The sequence below is a fragment of the Equus caballus genome, chromosome 25 (genome assembly GCF_041296265.1).
Source record: "Equus caballus isolate H_3958 breed thoroughbred chromosome 25, TB-T2T, whole genome shotgun sequence".
Classification (NCBI taxonomy): Eukaryota; Metazoa; Chordata; class Mammalia; order Perissodactyla; family Equidae; genus Equus; species Equus caballus.
In genome coordinates, this window is record NC_091708.1 from 26586712 (window position 1) to 26602387 (window position 15676).

A 15676-nucleotide genomic window follows, 5' to 3' on the forward strand; every position below is an offset into this window, starting at 1 on the left:
TTCTGCTCCTTCAGAGCTAAGCCCATTGTTTTCTAAGGACGTATGGATGTTGCAAATGTTTCAATTGCACAATTTAAAAAATTATTCTTTAAAACGTTTGAGTCCTCTAAATTTTCACCCGCTGGGGTAAAGCCCTCATGGTTCATTTTAGGTTTGCTTCTAGAATGACCGGATGAGGGGTTGCATGTCAGGACCTTGCTCACTCCTCCTCCTTGCTTGTTCTTTGCCCACGACAGACATTGCCAGTTGAGTTTAGTATTGTTTCTTGTTTAACCTGGCCTTGGCCTCAGTGTCCTTCTTGGCCTCTGCCAGTCAATTAGAGTTGACCCAAGGGAGTCCTTTGCTGTCCCTGCATTAGATGGCCTCCCCCCTCCCTTCCTGCTCTGGCACTGGGGGCTTTTCCTCTGTCCCCGACACTTCTTCTCGGCCCCTGCAGGCCCCTACCCTGGCTGACTTTGGTCTCCCCCAGACTCAACTTCTCTGTGTGATCCCCAACTTCTCTGTGTGATTCCAGGAGCTGCCCCAGCGAGATCATCCTGCTCGTGTGGCGCATGGTCCCCCAGGTCAAGCCGGGGCCAGACGGCGGGGTCCTGCGGCGGGCCTCCTGCAAGTCGACACATGACCTCCAGTCGCCCCCCAACAAGCGGGAGAAGAACTGTACCCACGGGGCCCAGGCACGGCCGGAGCAGCGCCGCAGCTGCCACCTAGTGTGTGACAGCTCGGATGGGCTGCTGCTGGGAGGCTGGGAGCGCTACACCGAGGTGGCCAAACGTGGGGGCCAGCACACCCTGCCTGCGCTGTCCCGTGCCACTGCCCCCACCGACCCCAACTATATCATCCTGGCCCCGCTGAATCCTGGGAGCCAGGTATGGACAACTGGTTTGAGGAAGATGAAGGGCATGGGTGCCTGTGCGAGGCCAGGAGGATGCGGAGACTCAAAATTGTGTTGTGAGATCCTGCATGGCGCTGGGAGTGTGGAGCAAGGAGGCTGGGTGGGGTGTGTATGCTCCGGCCTCTGCAGGGCTGTGCTGGGTAGAGAGAGCAGAGGGGTCTTTGTGGCCTCAGGGCACAGATCCAGGTCCAGAGTGGAACAGTTCACCTCAAAAGAATGCGGAGCTTTCTGCCAATCTGCACTTTCCCGCAGTGGAGTGAGCTGCGTGGTAGGGAGTGAGCCCCCTGTCATCGGAGGCATGAAAGCAGACACTGCATGATGGACTCGTGGGTTGATGGAGTGCCTGTCCCAGAACATTAGTCCCATGATATACGCTGGGAAAAAAGTGTTCTAAGGTCAAATAAGTTTGAGAAGTGTCCCATGTTCTCTTCCTATTCTGGGAGATTCCCAATGCATACTGGGCGATTCCCAATCCTCAGAGCCTGCTGGAGGCTCTGAGGGCATCCTCCTGTGAAGAGGGTGGTTTAACCTTGTTTAACGGAGCATTTCCCGAACTCCCCGGCTGGTGCACCCTTTGTGGCAGGGTTGTTAGCATCCCACAGTGCCAGGGTTCCGTGAAACGCAGTTTGGAACAAGTTGCGTAAAGGACGTTGGGGACCCAGCCAAGAGGTTAGACTTGATGACAGCCAAACTCTCAACTGGACTGTTCTGGAGGATTCTGTGTTCCCTCCAAGCCCCTCCCCCAGTTCTTTAGCAGGACTGCTGTCGTTCCCTCGTGCCCTGAGGTGCTTGCTTCCCATCCCCAGGCCCGGGCTGAGCAGCCTGCCTGGTTGTCCCTCCCAGGGGGCTGAGGTGGTTCTCCTGTCTTTCCCTTACAGCTGCTGCGGCCTGTGTACCAGGAGGATGCCATCCCCGAAGGTGAGTCTCTCCTCTGCCGCCGTGCCCTCCGAGCTCCGGAGAGATGTGGCGGGCCTGTGAGGCCGGGCCCAGCCGCCTCCTCTGAATTCAGAGGCCTTCCCGGCAGAGTCAAGACCCCCTGCATGTTGACACAGACTCTGTTTCCTCTTGGTAGCTTTTCTCCCTCACTGAACCAATGTCCTTCTTCCTCGGAGCCTGAACTCAGAAGGAAGAGAGGGGATCTAAGAGATGGTGTTCAGTTGAGAGTCATCCAGTCTCACTGAGCAGCCAATATGTTGGGTGTTGCGGGCAGCACGGTCGGGCCTGCGTGGAAGCGAGGCGTGGAGCTTGGCGCGGGTAGGCCTTGAGCTGGAGTTCTAGCTATGTGACTTTGAACAACTCATGTGCCCTCACTGAGCCTCAGTTTCTTCATCTGTCATAGGGCTGATAATTCCCCCTCAGAGGGTTGTGGAGGATTAAAGGAGAGAACGGCTGTGGGCAGCAGCCTGCGTCCTGAGAGCTGCGAGACGGAGGCTAGTTGTCTTTGAAGCACAGATGGCTCTGCTGTGTGCGTGGATTCCGCTCCTTTGGGCTTCAAGTCCTGGCCCTAGTTTTTAAGAACCAGGGAGAGAGGCTGCGCTCAAAACCCATTCCTTCTCCAGGGAAGCCTGAGATATCAATCTTGATGCTGGGGCTGGCTGGGCGTTCTGTCAGGCCCTCCATGCTCCTGCCTGAGACCTCTGACTCATATCTGGAAGGTGCAGATCAGACTTGCTGTGATCCCGATGCCCACCTTGGGCGTGCTGAGCCCTTCCTCCAGTGCCTATGGAATGCCCTTTGACCTCCCTCCTTGAGAGTGGCCTTTTCCCAGCCGTTGCCCTGCTTCCTCGCTGTCCCCCTGTGTCAGGAGTGTGGTGATGATGCTTGCTTACAGCGGGCACTTGGAAGAAGGCCTTTCTCTTTTCTGGGGAAAAGGGCTCCCATCAGGCTCAGACTTGCTGAGGAAGGCATCTTCGCTCTCTCCAGGCTGGGACACTTGGGCAGTTGCACCTGATCTGTTGGAAACGAATCTGGGTTTCTTCTGGAGAGGAGTCCAATAGTGATGCGACATTGAGTTTTTAAAAAGCTTTCAGTTGGCGCACTGCGGTAGAGTGGAGATGCCACTGCTAAATGGTGACTTCATTCAGGGCACAGCTTGGGCCGGCTCGTGTCTGTGTGTTCCAGTGCTGGACCCAGGGTGTGACGGACAGCAGGTACTCAGGACTGACTAAAGGAGAAAGGCTCCGGTTGTCTCTAAGGATTTAAAGGCTGGTCAAGGAGTAAGAGGGCAGGAGAGAGGTGTCCTCTGAGATGGGCCAGTAGTTGAGGATTGATCCCCTCTCAGCCTGAGAGATGCTTCTTGGTGTCCTGCCACCCTGTATCCATGTTTTGATTCCTCTCTGAGAATACAATACTTAGCGAACCAAGAAGGGCACAGTCATCTGAGAGGGACAGTAAGGAGATGATGATGATGTTAATGACAATGGTAACTTTTTGAATGCATTGTACTAAGAACTTGACCTTACTCCATTTATTCTTCACGATAATAATGATTTTAGTATCCAAGGACGTCTTTGCTCTTTACCAGGAATCAAGTGTCCCTAGCTGCCAGTCCTGGGGTTCAGAGGAAGGGGTGGAATTCAGGGCACAAAGCTTCCCTTAACACACTCGGGGTTCTCTAGAGGCTGAGGCTGTCGCCACGGTGCCGACTTCTGTCCCCTCCCCTGGCTGGGCTGCCTGGCCTCCTTTCAGGAGGGAGGGCTGAGCCATCCTGAGTTGAATGGGGTCTGGTGCCCTTCCGGGGCCTGGGGCACCTGCCGCCTGCGGTTGGCATGTTCCCCGGGCCCGCTGGTGCCCTGTGAAGGCGGCCAGGCCTCAGACTCGCCACTGCCGGGGTGGGATGTCTGCCAGGGTTCGCCTCGGGAGCCAGAGCAAAGCTGAGTAATTACTGTGTTTGGTCAGTGAAGCAGGTGTTAGAGCAAAAAGGGGTGATGTGGGGGTTTGGACCAAAAGGTGTAAGTGGTCGCAGGTGGGGGTGCAGGAGTTTGCCTGCACAGACCTCAGTCACTGGGTTGCAACCTGGACTATCTTCAACAAAGATGCTTCAAAACTTCAGTTTTGGAGAGCCATGCCCACCTGCCACACTTTATCCAGGCGTGCGTGGAGATGGGGCGCTAGGGTGTGACTGCCACCTACATTGGATTGATCCTGCTTTGTCCCATTTACTGGCCAAATGACTTTGGGCAAGTCATCCTACCACTCCAGGCCTCAGCTGCCTCATCTCCAAAATGGATCTAAGCCGATCTTTCCCACCTGAGGACAGAGGTGTGTGTCAGGTGGCTTTTTCATGACTCTCCAGGCCAGGGTGGAGATTCTGTGACAGCCCTATGCCGCTGGGCCAGGGAAGGGAAGAAAAGGACTCTTACAAGTCTGAGACCTGGAGCACAGGGCCCAGATTTTGGCATCAGCAAACGGTACCCTTCTTTAATTTTAGTCTGTTTGCCTCCGTCCCCTGTGGTCAGGCCTGTGTGGTTTTACCTTCTCTGGTCTAGACTTGGTCATGTTAACTTAGCCTGTCCAGGTCCACGCTGACCCTGGGACCCCGTCCATGCTGTTGCTTGGGGCCCAGCAGCCCTGTCCTAACACCAGTCCTGGTGGGGGATCGTTTGTTGGCTGGGGTTTGTAGTAATCCCTCATGCATTCACACTCCAGTGCCATTCACCCAACCCTTCGCCATCAGGTCTCCCGCGTGAGCCCCCTGCCGGCCCTGGGGCGGGCAAGGCAGCAGTCTGTGGTGTCTCTCCTTTGCAGTGGAGAAAACTCTGGCTCAGAGGGGGAAGGAACCTGTTCGGGGTTGCACAGCGTGTCTCTGGGGAAGCTGGTGCTTGAGTTCCGGTGCATTGTCCAACTCAAGTCCAGTGCAGATCTTGAGACCCAGGATGGGTTCTTCCAGCAAAGGGGCCAGGGCCTGGCGGCACAGACCCTCTGGGGCTGATGTCCAGGGCCAGATCAGATGAGCAGCTGTGTGACTGCTCCCATGCCTTTGTGCCCCTGCCCCACCCTTGTCCTGGGCTCATCAGCTTTCTGCTCTTCTCTGAGTGACTCTCCAAAGAGGCAGGAAGTGGTTTAACTTATCATGGTTTGAGTGCTGCCCCAAGATAAGGCTATGATCTGTGGTCACTAGTGGGGGAATCAACTTGTTTTCTCACCCTGCTAGGGGAGAAGGGGCCTGGGGTGGGCGGAGGAAGCAAGTGTGAAACCTTCCGAGCTGCGTTTTTCCTCTGAGATGGCAGACCTCACGTTGGTGGGGAGCTTCCCCGAGATGCAGCTGGGGTCAGGCCAGCTGTTCACCCCCTGGCTGCCAGGCCTGGGGGTGGTGGAAGGAGACCTGGGCCCTGGGACGTAGGCTGGGCATGTGGGTCGGGAGGGCTGGTCCGTTGCCCACCTGGCCGAGAACCCTTGGAGGGGTCCTAGGCATGTGCGAAGCCTGAATGCTCTGGAGTTTGCCTCCTACCTGCTTGCATCCAAGAATCCCCAACTTTTTAGCTACTCTGTGTTTCGCTCCTCTGCCCATTGGACAGGACCTGATAAAGACCAATATGCCACCCCTTGTTGAGTAGGAGTGACCATCAGTGTCCCTTAAAGAGGGCTCCCCTGCAGCCTTCTGCTCTCTCCCCTGGGGCTGTCTCTCTCTTTCTCTCTCCTTTTTCTGATTAGAATAATTTGTGAGTTGGTGGCCAAACCAGAGTGCCTCCTGGATCCAGTGACGCCTAGGATTCCCAGAGTCCCTGGGGGCAGCCGGTTAACCTGCTTTTCCAAGCGGAGGAATTAAAACACCAAGAACCATAATAAGCCAGCAGCTAACTTTATCGCACGCTTTCCAGGCTCCAGGCATTGTTCTAGGGGCTTTATTTACTTGGAGCATCTCATGTAATTTGCACAGCAACCCAGGAGCTTGCTGCTATTATTGCAGTTGAGGAAACCAAGACTCTGAGCCGGGAAGTGAGTCGCCGAAGGTCACCAAGCTAGCAAGCAGGGCAGTGGGATTTGGACACAGCCGTGTGGCCTCAAAGCTGGTGCGCTTCCCCGAGAACTGGAGCAGCAGGTGCGGCTCCTTATTCTAGATGCCTTAAGTGAGCCAGGCCGCTCCAGCTCCCATGGCTAGTAGGGGGCGGACCCCCATACATCCTGGGAACGCCCACTGACTCTGCTCCCACTGCAGAGACGGGCTCTCTAGTCCCTTTATCCATGGACCTGGGAGGCGATGGAAGGGGCGAGCTACGCTGGGCATGTGCAGGGAGCAGTGGGGATGGTGGCAGGGGGGAGAGCAGGTGCTCCTCACCTGGGGCAGCCGCTGCTCTAGTCTGATTGCTTGTTCTTTGAGGGACTGTGGGCCCGCAGAGGTCAGATCTTTTGGTTTTTCAAATATGAGAGATTTCCTGATTTTTAAAAGTACGAGGCCAAACTGATAAGTCTGACTCAGGCCCCCGGTCACCAGGCGGAGACTGCTGCCTCCATCACAGCTGGTGGTTCCCAGCTCGGTCCAGGCCCAGGAGTTGCTTGTTTACGTGTCAGCGTCTCTCATGGTATGCGAGAGAATTCCTTGAGGCCCGAGACCCTTCTGAGGCCCCCCTGTGTTCTCAGCCCTTGCGCAGGACCTGGCACCCAGGGGATGCTCGGGAATCGGCTGTTGACGGAGCGAGGCCGTGTCCCTGTCTCTGCAGAGGGGTGCCTTTGCAGGGGTGTTGGAAATGCCTCACGGCCCCCATCTCTGTTCCACAGAGTCGGGGAGTCCCAGCCAAGGGAAGCCGTACACGGGCCTGGGGAAGAAGTCCCGGCTGATGAAGACGGTGCAGACCATGAAAGGCCACGGGAACTACCAGAACTGCCCGGTCATGAGGCCGCACACCCCACACTCGAGCTACGGCACCTACGTCACCTTGGCCCCCAAGGTCCTGGTGTTCCCTGTCTTCGTCCAGGTGAGCTGGTGGCTGGCCCCAAGGGCTCTCTCTGGAGGAGGTGAGAAAGAGGAGGGTCCTTTGTCCTGAGACTCAGGGATGGTGCCTAGTTCCAGGACCCAGGGCCCCCTTTCAGGAAAGACAAATAGCTTCCGGTGCTTGGGATTCTGGGGGTTAGACCGAGGGAGGGTTCCAGGAGGAGGAACAGGGGAGTGGGGGCAGGGAAGCTGAGCAACAAGGGGGTCCCCTCCCTGTCCCCCTGACCTCCCCTTTCTCTGGGGACAGGCCAGGCACGCGAGAGCTGCCTGTTGCGATGTCACAGGGCCTGTGTGCCGAGGCTCCTCCTTCCTGGCTCGTCCAGTGGTCTGTTGTTTGGAAATGACCAAGGGAGAGCCTCAAGGTCTGGCCTCTTGTCTGCTCTCCATGGTCTTTGCAAACATGTCTGGCCAGCATCAGCCGGCGGCCTGAGATTCAGTTAGCTCTCCCTTCTCCTCTGACTTCTCCCTCTTCTTTCTTCTCTTCCTCCCCGTTTCCAAACCTTTATTTATCCCATCACCCAGATGTAACCAGTGTGAGCATTTAGCTGTCTCTTCTGTGTACATGTACACATTTAAAAAAACCAAACAGATCTTATTGTACATTTCACATCCTGTTGCCTGTTTTAAATGAAAATTGCAGCCTGAGCATTTCCCACATGATGGAATATTCTTTGAGCCTCATTGTGTAGTGGTTGCATGCTATATTATGTCCTATGGGTGTACCATATTTATTTACCCAGTTCTCTATTCAGAAACTTATGTTATGTCTACTTCTTCTGCTATTGTAAATAACTCTGTGATGAAAATCCTTGTGCATGAATGCCCCTCTGATTATTTTCTTTGGGAGAGATTCCTACAAGCGAAATGACCAGGTCATGGGTCACGAACATCTTAGAGGCTCTTTATACATATTGACAAATCGCTTTCCAGATACACTTTCTTAGTTTATCCTCTCATCGGCATTATAGAGATGACACAGCCCCAAAGGCTTCCGTTCTGACTGTGCCTTCCTTCTCTGGTCTTCCTGGCATCCCGCTGGGGGCCTGTCACCGCCCAGTGGATCTTAGAACTCACACTTGGTTAGGACACAACGCATCTCTGACAGATGGCCTCTCCCCGACAACTCCGTCCCCAGGGCATGGGCTTTGCTTTGCTCTGGGTCTCTTCTTTCTCAGGATGTAACCACAAAGGTCTTAACATCCATAGGGGTTATTTTTTGTTCTCGTGTTTTAATTTTTACAAAAAATGAAAGTCAGTTTTTAAAAAGTTATAAAACTTTTAAATTATAAAATACATGAACCAAAAATGGCATAACACTGAAATGTGTAGTTTAACAAATAAAGTGGATATCCACTGAGATAAAGGGAGGGACCACTGCCACCACGCCAGAAGCTGTGGATCTCTCTCCCTGTCACCATGCCCTCCCCCAACACCAGATGTGCCGCCTCACCTGACTATTGTCATAATCATTTCACTGCTTTTCTTTAGTTTTACTGTCTATGTGTGCTTTCCTAAGTGACCTTTTTTTGAATGTAGTTTGATGAAACCAGGCCTCGTATATTCTTTTGAGCCTGCCTTCTTTTGCCTCACCTTATTTGTAAGATCCACCCAGGTTCTTGTGTGGAGTTGATATTTGTTTCCTTGGCTTTCTTCCAGCCTTGCTTGGTGTCAGGTATCTAGAAGCCATGTTATAAATATGTATTCATGAGGATAAGTCCTGCTGGGTAATCCAGAGCTTCGGGAGCTTTCTCTGGGCTGGGCACGGGGCCGGGCTCCTCGGTGGATGGGGCAGGGTGATGGGTGGGGTGAGAGTTTTGGGTGAGAACTGGTCTCTGGAAACTAATGGCTGAGAAGGAATCAGTGAACTCAAGTGTGTTATGAATGTGGAGCAGGAACTGGCCTGGCCTTGAAGGGACTCAGGTGACCAAATCTGGGGACCTTCCCCTGAGGCATGAACAGGATGGATGGGGAGTAGGGGCGCTGGGAGGGCCCAGGAGCCAGGGGAGTGGGGGAGCTGGGAGGAGGCCTGCAAAGGCCTAGACACGTGGTTGGACTTCCTGCCAGAGAGTGGAGCTCTCATGGTGGGGAAGGTGGCAGCAACAGTTCCGCCCAGGACGAGACTGTCTGTCTTTCTGTTTCCATCTGTGTATGAGGGGGCGTGTGGTTCTTGGGGTGACAGGGCGGGCTCAGCCGGCAGACAGGGCTCTTTCTCTGTGGCTGGCTTGGGCAGGCTGCCTCCCCCCACCCCCACCATCTCCATCGGGCCTCTTGGACCTGCCCACTTTTGTCTCCAGCCTTTAGATCTCTGTAACCCTGCCCGGACCCTCCTGTTGTCAGAGGAGCTGCTGCTGTACGAGGGGAGGAACAAGGCTGCGGAGGTAAGACTCACACACGTGTTTCCCAGCTGGGGTTTTCTGGTGGGTTGCATCAGCCATCGTCCGAGCCTCTAACGTTTCTCTCTTCCTGATGGTTTTAGAATTCTAAATCTCAGGGTGGAAGAAACCTGCAAAGTCTTCCATCCCCCTCCACGCCCTCCTTACCAAATGGCTACCCAGCTTTTTCTTGCACATTTCCATCGATGGGGAACTCACCACCTCTCAAAGCTGTTTAGTCCATCTTTGATGGTTAGAAAGTTTTTCCAACCCTGAAAGACATCCCCTTGTTTATGCCGACTTCCTCTAAGGGGCAGAAGAGATGGCAGTTCACCCTAGCTATGATGAATGACTTTGTGGGTGAGAAGATTAAAGCAATCAGCCAAAGAGAATTTTTAGAGGAGCATCAGTTACCCAGGTTTTCTGTGTCTGTATTAACCTAAATCTCAAATCCTCTTCTGAGGGATAAGTGTGTGATTGCTTCTGGGCTCAGCTCTGCCCACAGAGGCCTGGGTGGGGAGACCATGACATTCTTCCAGGCTGCTCCTGGCTTATCTCTAACGGGGGGAATTTCGCTCACCCACATGATCCCCAGAGCTGGCCAGGTTCCAGCACAGTCCCGTGAGCCTAGATCTACTTGGGCATGGAAAGCGGAGCCCTGGGAGCTGACTGGACTACCTGGGGGCCTTGAAGAGAGGAGCTGGGGGCTTGCTGCAGGTCAGGCCCTGACTCAGCGCTGGCAGCGTGGCTTGGCTGAGTTGAGTGGTGGCTTGCGGTAGTCAGAAAGATCAGGAAACTTGGAGGCAGGAAGCATGGAGCTGGCTCCCGCCCTGCTGGCTCACTCGTGACTTTTTCCTCTTCAGCCCTCTCCTCTGAGCAGTGGGTGGGTGTGTATTTGAGGCAGCCGAGGTTGCCTGATCTCTAGGAGCGCTTTCCGCCTCGGCATCCTGGGACATCATGTGTAATTATGGCTAAAGCAGGTTGTTGCCTTTTTTTTTTTTTTAAACAAGCAGACTAGAACTCACATACTATTCCAAATGAGCGTCGTCTCTTCCAAGGGAACTTCCTGGGCAGGCTTTGTGCTTATTTCTACCACACTGGCCTTGCTCACTACGTTTCTTTGGGAACTTTCTTAAGAACCTCAGCACGTCCTCTGAATTGGGGGTAAAACTTCATCTGCTGAGGGAGATTGGAGTTTTAGGAACAAGAAGGCACTTGGAGCTGTGCTTGGTGAGTAAGTGGGGAGGGCTAGAGCTAAGACAGGTGGCCAAGGGACAGAAAGTGAGGTGTGGCTATAAATTCACAAGCCTCAGAAGAAGTCAGCCACCCTGAAACACACAAATATGTCTAAATTTGCTCTTTGTTTGTCAGCTCACCAATGAGTCTGCAAACACTGAGCACTTCTTGTGTGTATCCTCACTGTGCATGCATTTTACACACCAGCTCTCAATTAGCTGTTGCAGCACCCCCATGAGAGGCACAATTGTCCCCACTCTACTGATGAGAAAACTGAGGCCCCACCGAGATGAACTGGGGCCTGAGGGTCTCGAGGCTCATGAGAGATGGAGCCAGGATTAGCACTCGGATCCCTGGCTCACCTGTGTTTTCCCGCATCCCATGCCACCTCTGGCATGTTGGTTTCAAAACAAACTAGCAAGCACGAGCTGAAGCAATGGGCTGACTCCTGTTCCAATCTGTCAAAAAAATCTCTGCCTGGTGGATCTGTGGAGCCTTAGAAGAGACTCCTTTTGGAGACTGAAAGAAGCGATTTGAAGACAAGTAAAATAAAGACACTTCTTTTTCTTGAAGTGTGCTAGGAAGCAAAGATGTGGATCGTGTTATTCAGGCCTAAAATATAGCCCAACTCCTGAGGAGTTGGCTGAGTTTGTAGAAGGGCAGTGTTGGTTGGGGCCTCACGAGTCATCCGTGCTGATCGTCTCCCTGTGACTTTCTAGCTGATGGTTTTCCAGCCAGTTCGTGAGTCTGTATAGGCAGCCCCTCCAGGCAGCAGTTTTGTTACCGGAGAGCGCTAAATTGTAGCAAGTTCGCCCTCACGCTCCACAGAGTTCTTTATTCCTGGAACGTTCCCCGTGGGTTCTTTGTCCCATCTCTTCTCTGAATAAGCTCCAGTTTGCTAATGTCTGTGAGCTGCTCCAGTCCCACACTGTGAACTGCCCTCATCTTCCCTCTCCCACAAGTCACAAACTTGATTAATGTGCCCTGAGATCAAATCAGCATCTGGAGCAGCCTCATTTCTACATTCCAGCCTTGGTTACGGAGCATCTAGAGTGTAGCCAGGCCCTGTGCTAGAGGTTCCGTCCTGTGGGGCACAAGACAGACACGCCCTCACTTTGCGCACTGACTCATTGAGTTTACCATTAATTAGGCACCAAGGTCTTTTCTGTAAACCCTGCCCTTGGGCACGATTCCCAGAGGAAGCTTGCTTAGGGCTACTTGGGAGAAGTGACCCTCCAAGTTCAAGGATTTCCTAAGCAAGCGATCCCTCCACCTTGACCCTTTGGAAAAATAGGTGTGTCTTTGGAGCAAGTGTGGGGAAGACACCTGGCGGCCCCCATGGCCTGTTGTGGAAGGCAGCAGGTGACTGGGCCGTGGAGATGGGAGCAAGGCCAGCAAGATGCTGGTGAGCCAGGAGGGGGGCCCACCTGCCCTCCCTGGCACGCTCGCCCCTCGGCCCTGGCCCTGCCTCCCGCTGTGTGCCAGTGCTGTCCTTTCCCTGACCCGACCTTTGGGGAAATTCTTCATTCATGCCTTAATCACTTCCTGTCTAGACCAGGTTCTCAGCTCTGGGAGTCGGGGCCAGAGTGGCAGTCAGAGCCTTTCTCACCTTGCCCGACTCTTCTCCATCCACCCCTCTCTGGGCCTGGGCCATCGTGTGACTTTTTGGGCTCCTGACAGACTGTCTCCTCCACCCCCTCCCCTGCCAGCTTCCAGGTGAGTCCGGAGATGGCTTCGAGGCTTCCTGTGAGTGGGTCGGGGAGCCTGAGCTTTGCCTTGTGTTCAGCCAGTTGAGCGCCTCCTCCGTCCCACTGTTTGGACTTGGAAGTCCTCCCCTCAGACAACCAACCTCTCAAATCCTTCTGAACTCTCCCATCATTTTCTTCCCCTCTCTTAACTTCATTTTTTTTGGAGGGGTGGGGGGGGTCTCCTTAGCTTCTCTTTTTTGATCCCAGCTTGAGTTCTTTCACATTCAGGGACAGGCCCGCTGTAGGCCTACTGCTACCTCTGTGTACAGTGAGAGCCTGGGGTCAGCCAGACCTGGGCAGTGGTCCCTGGCTGTGTGGCCTTGGACAGGTTACTTAACCTCTCTGTGCTGCAAGGTCCTCATGTATAAATGAGGCCATGACATTGTTTATAAGTGAGGATCCACTGAGCGGAAAGTAAGTACTCAACAAAGGAGGCTTCTGTTGGGCTGTGTTGTGTCAGGGCTGTGTTGGAAAGTGGGTTGGAGAGAGTCACGGCCAGGACCCTTTCGGTCCAGGGTTCTGGAGCCTTCATGTTGGGTTCCCATTGGAACCTCCTGCTCAGGAATGCCCCCTATCGTCTCTGTGACCCAGACTCCCTCAAACCTCTTGAGTTACACTGAAGACGCCAAGTGGTCCTTTGAAAAACATTTATATACTTTTAAATCACAAAAGTAACAGCTTCTCATTGTCGTATAAGGCAAATTCAACAGAAATAAATGAAGTAAGATGCCACTCCCCAGAGAGAAGAGTGTGGTGAGTGTCTTAAACATGTTAAAAATGTGTAGCGGGCCGGCCCGGTGGCACAGCAGTTAAGTGCGTACGTTCTGCTTCGGCAGCCCAGGGTTTGCCGGTGCGGACATGGCACTGCTTGGCAAGCCATGCTGTGGTAGGCATCCCACATATAAAGTAGAGGAAGATGGGCACGGATGTTAGCTCAGGGCCAGTCTTCCTCAGCAAAAAGAGGAGGATTGGCAACAGATATTAGCTCAGGGCTAATCTTCCTCAAAAAAAAAAAAGTATAAACAGATTGACAGTTTTATTTTACCAAACTGGATTCCACTGTAGATATTTTTGCACGTTGCACTATTTTGACTTATGATGAACAGATTTCCATTTCTGCCCCCATGGGGCACTTCTTTATTCTCTTAAGAGTTGCATTCAAGTTCTACCGTAGGAAGGTAGCATAGTCTGTTTTATCCATTCTCTCTTGATGAGTGTTTATGTTCTTTTTTTTTTAATTACAAAAATGCTGCTGAGAACATCCTTATGGGTTCATATTTGTGTATCCCTGTAAGTATTTCTGTAGGATAGCGACTCAGAGTTAGAGGTGCGAGATCATCTTTACCAGTCAGATGGCTAAATGTTGGCTTTTTAAACTTCCGCCACAAAGTCACGCTCACCCACTGTGGCCCCCCACCTCCCCCGACCCCCGGCCAGCCAAGCCCTTGGGCTCACGCTTCTTACTTCAGGAGAGACGAAGTGTCAGAGTTTGATGTCTCAGAGGGCGGTTCACATCATTAATAATATTTTGTTTTCTTTGGAGAATCTAAAATTGGATTTTATTGCTTTTGACTAAAGTCCACTGCAGGATTTACAAAACAAAGAACAGTGTAATCTGTAGCGGCATTAGAGGATCAAGTGGATTTTTGTAGCATAAAAATATGCCAAGCATGCCTGTTGGTTTACCTATACTGTCTAAAAATAACTTTCTCCTTTATTTTTGGAGGAGCTAGTGCGTTAAAGAGATAAAAGTTCTGTACGTGGCTGTCTTGGAGCTAAGTAACTGGCTTTTTCTTGAACTGATTGCGCCTTATCGCAGTTAAAATTATCCGCAAGGAATTTGGTAATAATACCCACATTGCACAATGCTTCGATTGATAGTCTACAGGAGCTTGTGAAAGGCACCTGGGAGGAAGCCGGGCGGGGACTCGCCTGTTTGTAAAGATGAGAAAACCGAGGCGACGGGGCTCAGGGACTTAACCAGTTTTCATGGCTACTTACTGGGAGAGGAGCCTCCTGACTTCGGACTCCAAGCCCAGTGCTCTCTCAGCCAGACCTTTAGAGGACGATGCAAGCGAATGTGGGACATTCTGCAGCTCAAGGGTGGCTCTGAGCCAAGGGCGCTGGGCTGGGGATTCCAGGGGTGTTTGGCTAGAGAGGTGGGCCTGTGGGGTGTCAGGCCTGGAGAGGTGTGTTGAGGTCATCTGCCAGGGAACGTGAGGGTCCGTTCTGTTCTTTGTTTTTTCCTACTCTGAAGAGTGGAGATGTAGAAATCTGTAGGGCAAGGGGGCAGTTTCGACTGCAGACCAGTTTCTGCCCTTGGCTAAGTCTTGCCCTGTCTGGGATGACGAGGACTCCTTGCTCAGAGCCCCAGGGGAAGTGGTGGCTCCTGGTCTCTGGGACAGCTGAGCAGCTGGTTCTCTTTGCTCTCTCCTGACGCAGGTGACGCTGTTTGCCTATTCGGACCTGCTGCTCTTCACCAAGGAGGACGAGCCTGGCCGCTGCAACGTCCTGAGGAACCCGCTCTACCTGCAGAGCGTGAAGCTGCAGGAAGGTATGCACGAGCCCAAGGTGCCCGCATCCCCTCCCCGCTTGCCCCGAGGCCTGCTGCTCTGGGTCGCCTGGATGCTCAGGGTGGGTCCAGCCCTCTGGCCGCTGAGCCGCCAGTTATCAGTGGGGCATTTGAGCATGCGTGGTCAGGTCCTGTCCTGGGCTGGTGGACTCTCAGACATTGGCATTCCACTAGGCTGGCAAGCCTCCATGGACACCCTGAGCTTTGCTGGGAGGTTTCTGTTCCAGAGATGTTTCAGGGAGGTTATGGAGTGGAGTGGGAAGAGAGCGCTGGCCTCAGACAGACCTGTGTTCAAGTCTCGGCCCTGTCCTTCGCTACCTGTGTGACCTTAGGAAAGCTACTCAACCTCTCTGAGCCTGTTTCCTCATGTGTAAAGGTGATAGTATCTCAGAAGGTTGTTGTGAAGGTCAAATTAGGTCATCTATGCAAAGGTTCTGGCCCACACCAGGTGCCCAATAAATGCTGGTCGTCACCCTACTCACCACACATATTCGGGACAAGAGGCCGCTGCTCTCTCTCCGCTCGGCTGCATCCCCCAGGCCAGAGCCTGAGGAGGCTGGAGCACGGGGGGCTGTGGGCAGGCGAGCAGGAGCACGTGGGAGCGTGGAATGACTGTCTACCCCAAACTTTCCATCGCGCCCTCCTCCCCTCGGGAACGGGAAGCCAGCTGGGAGTATCTGCTGAGCGGTTTGGTTTGGCGCCTGAGGTCCCTGCAGAGAGGGGCTCAATTTCCTCTCCCAGATTATGAAAACAACAACAGACCTGCTGGAGCAGGGGTGACAGGGGCAGGGAGGAAAATATTACCCGGCAAAAGAATTCTGTTTTGACGGGTTTTGCTCCAGGAAAACTTCCTGCCTGTTTGCAAACCCGGCCCGTGTGCTGGGCGCCCCTGTTGTTCCTCCTCCTTACAACCGGCCTCGTGAG

The 15676-nt window shown here is 53.4% G+C and overlaps 1 protein-coding gene across 11 annotated transcripts in view; it reads left to right on the plus strand.

Annotated features, from left to right (window-relative positions):
• Positions 1–15676, plus strand: part of RGS3 (regulator of G protein signaling 3) — a 132277-nt gene that overhangs the window by 49145 nt on the left and 67456 nt on the right. For all 11 annotated transcript variants that reach the window (XM_070251161.1, XM_070251162.1, XM_070251160.1 and 8 more), the window contains 5 exons: positions 515–866; positions 1771–1810; positions 6611–6807; positions 9119–9202; positions 14623–14734. In XM_070251161.1, the coding sequence (XP_070107262.1) occupies positions 515–866; positions 1771–1810; positions 6611–6807; positions 9119–9202; positions 14623–14734 (785 nt within the window). The remainder of the gene's footprint in view (positions 1–514; positions 867–1770; positions 1811–6610; positions 6808–9118; positions 9203–14622; positions 14735–15676) is intronic.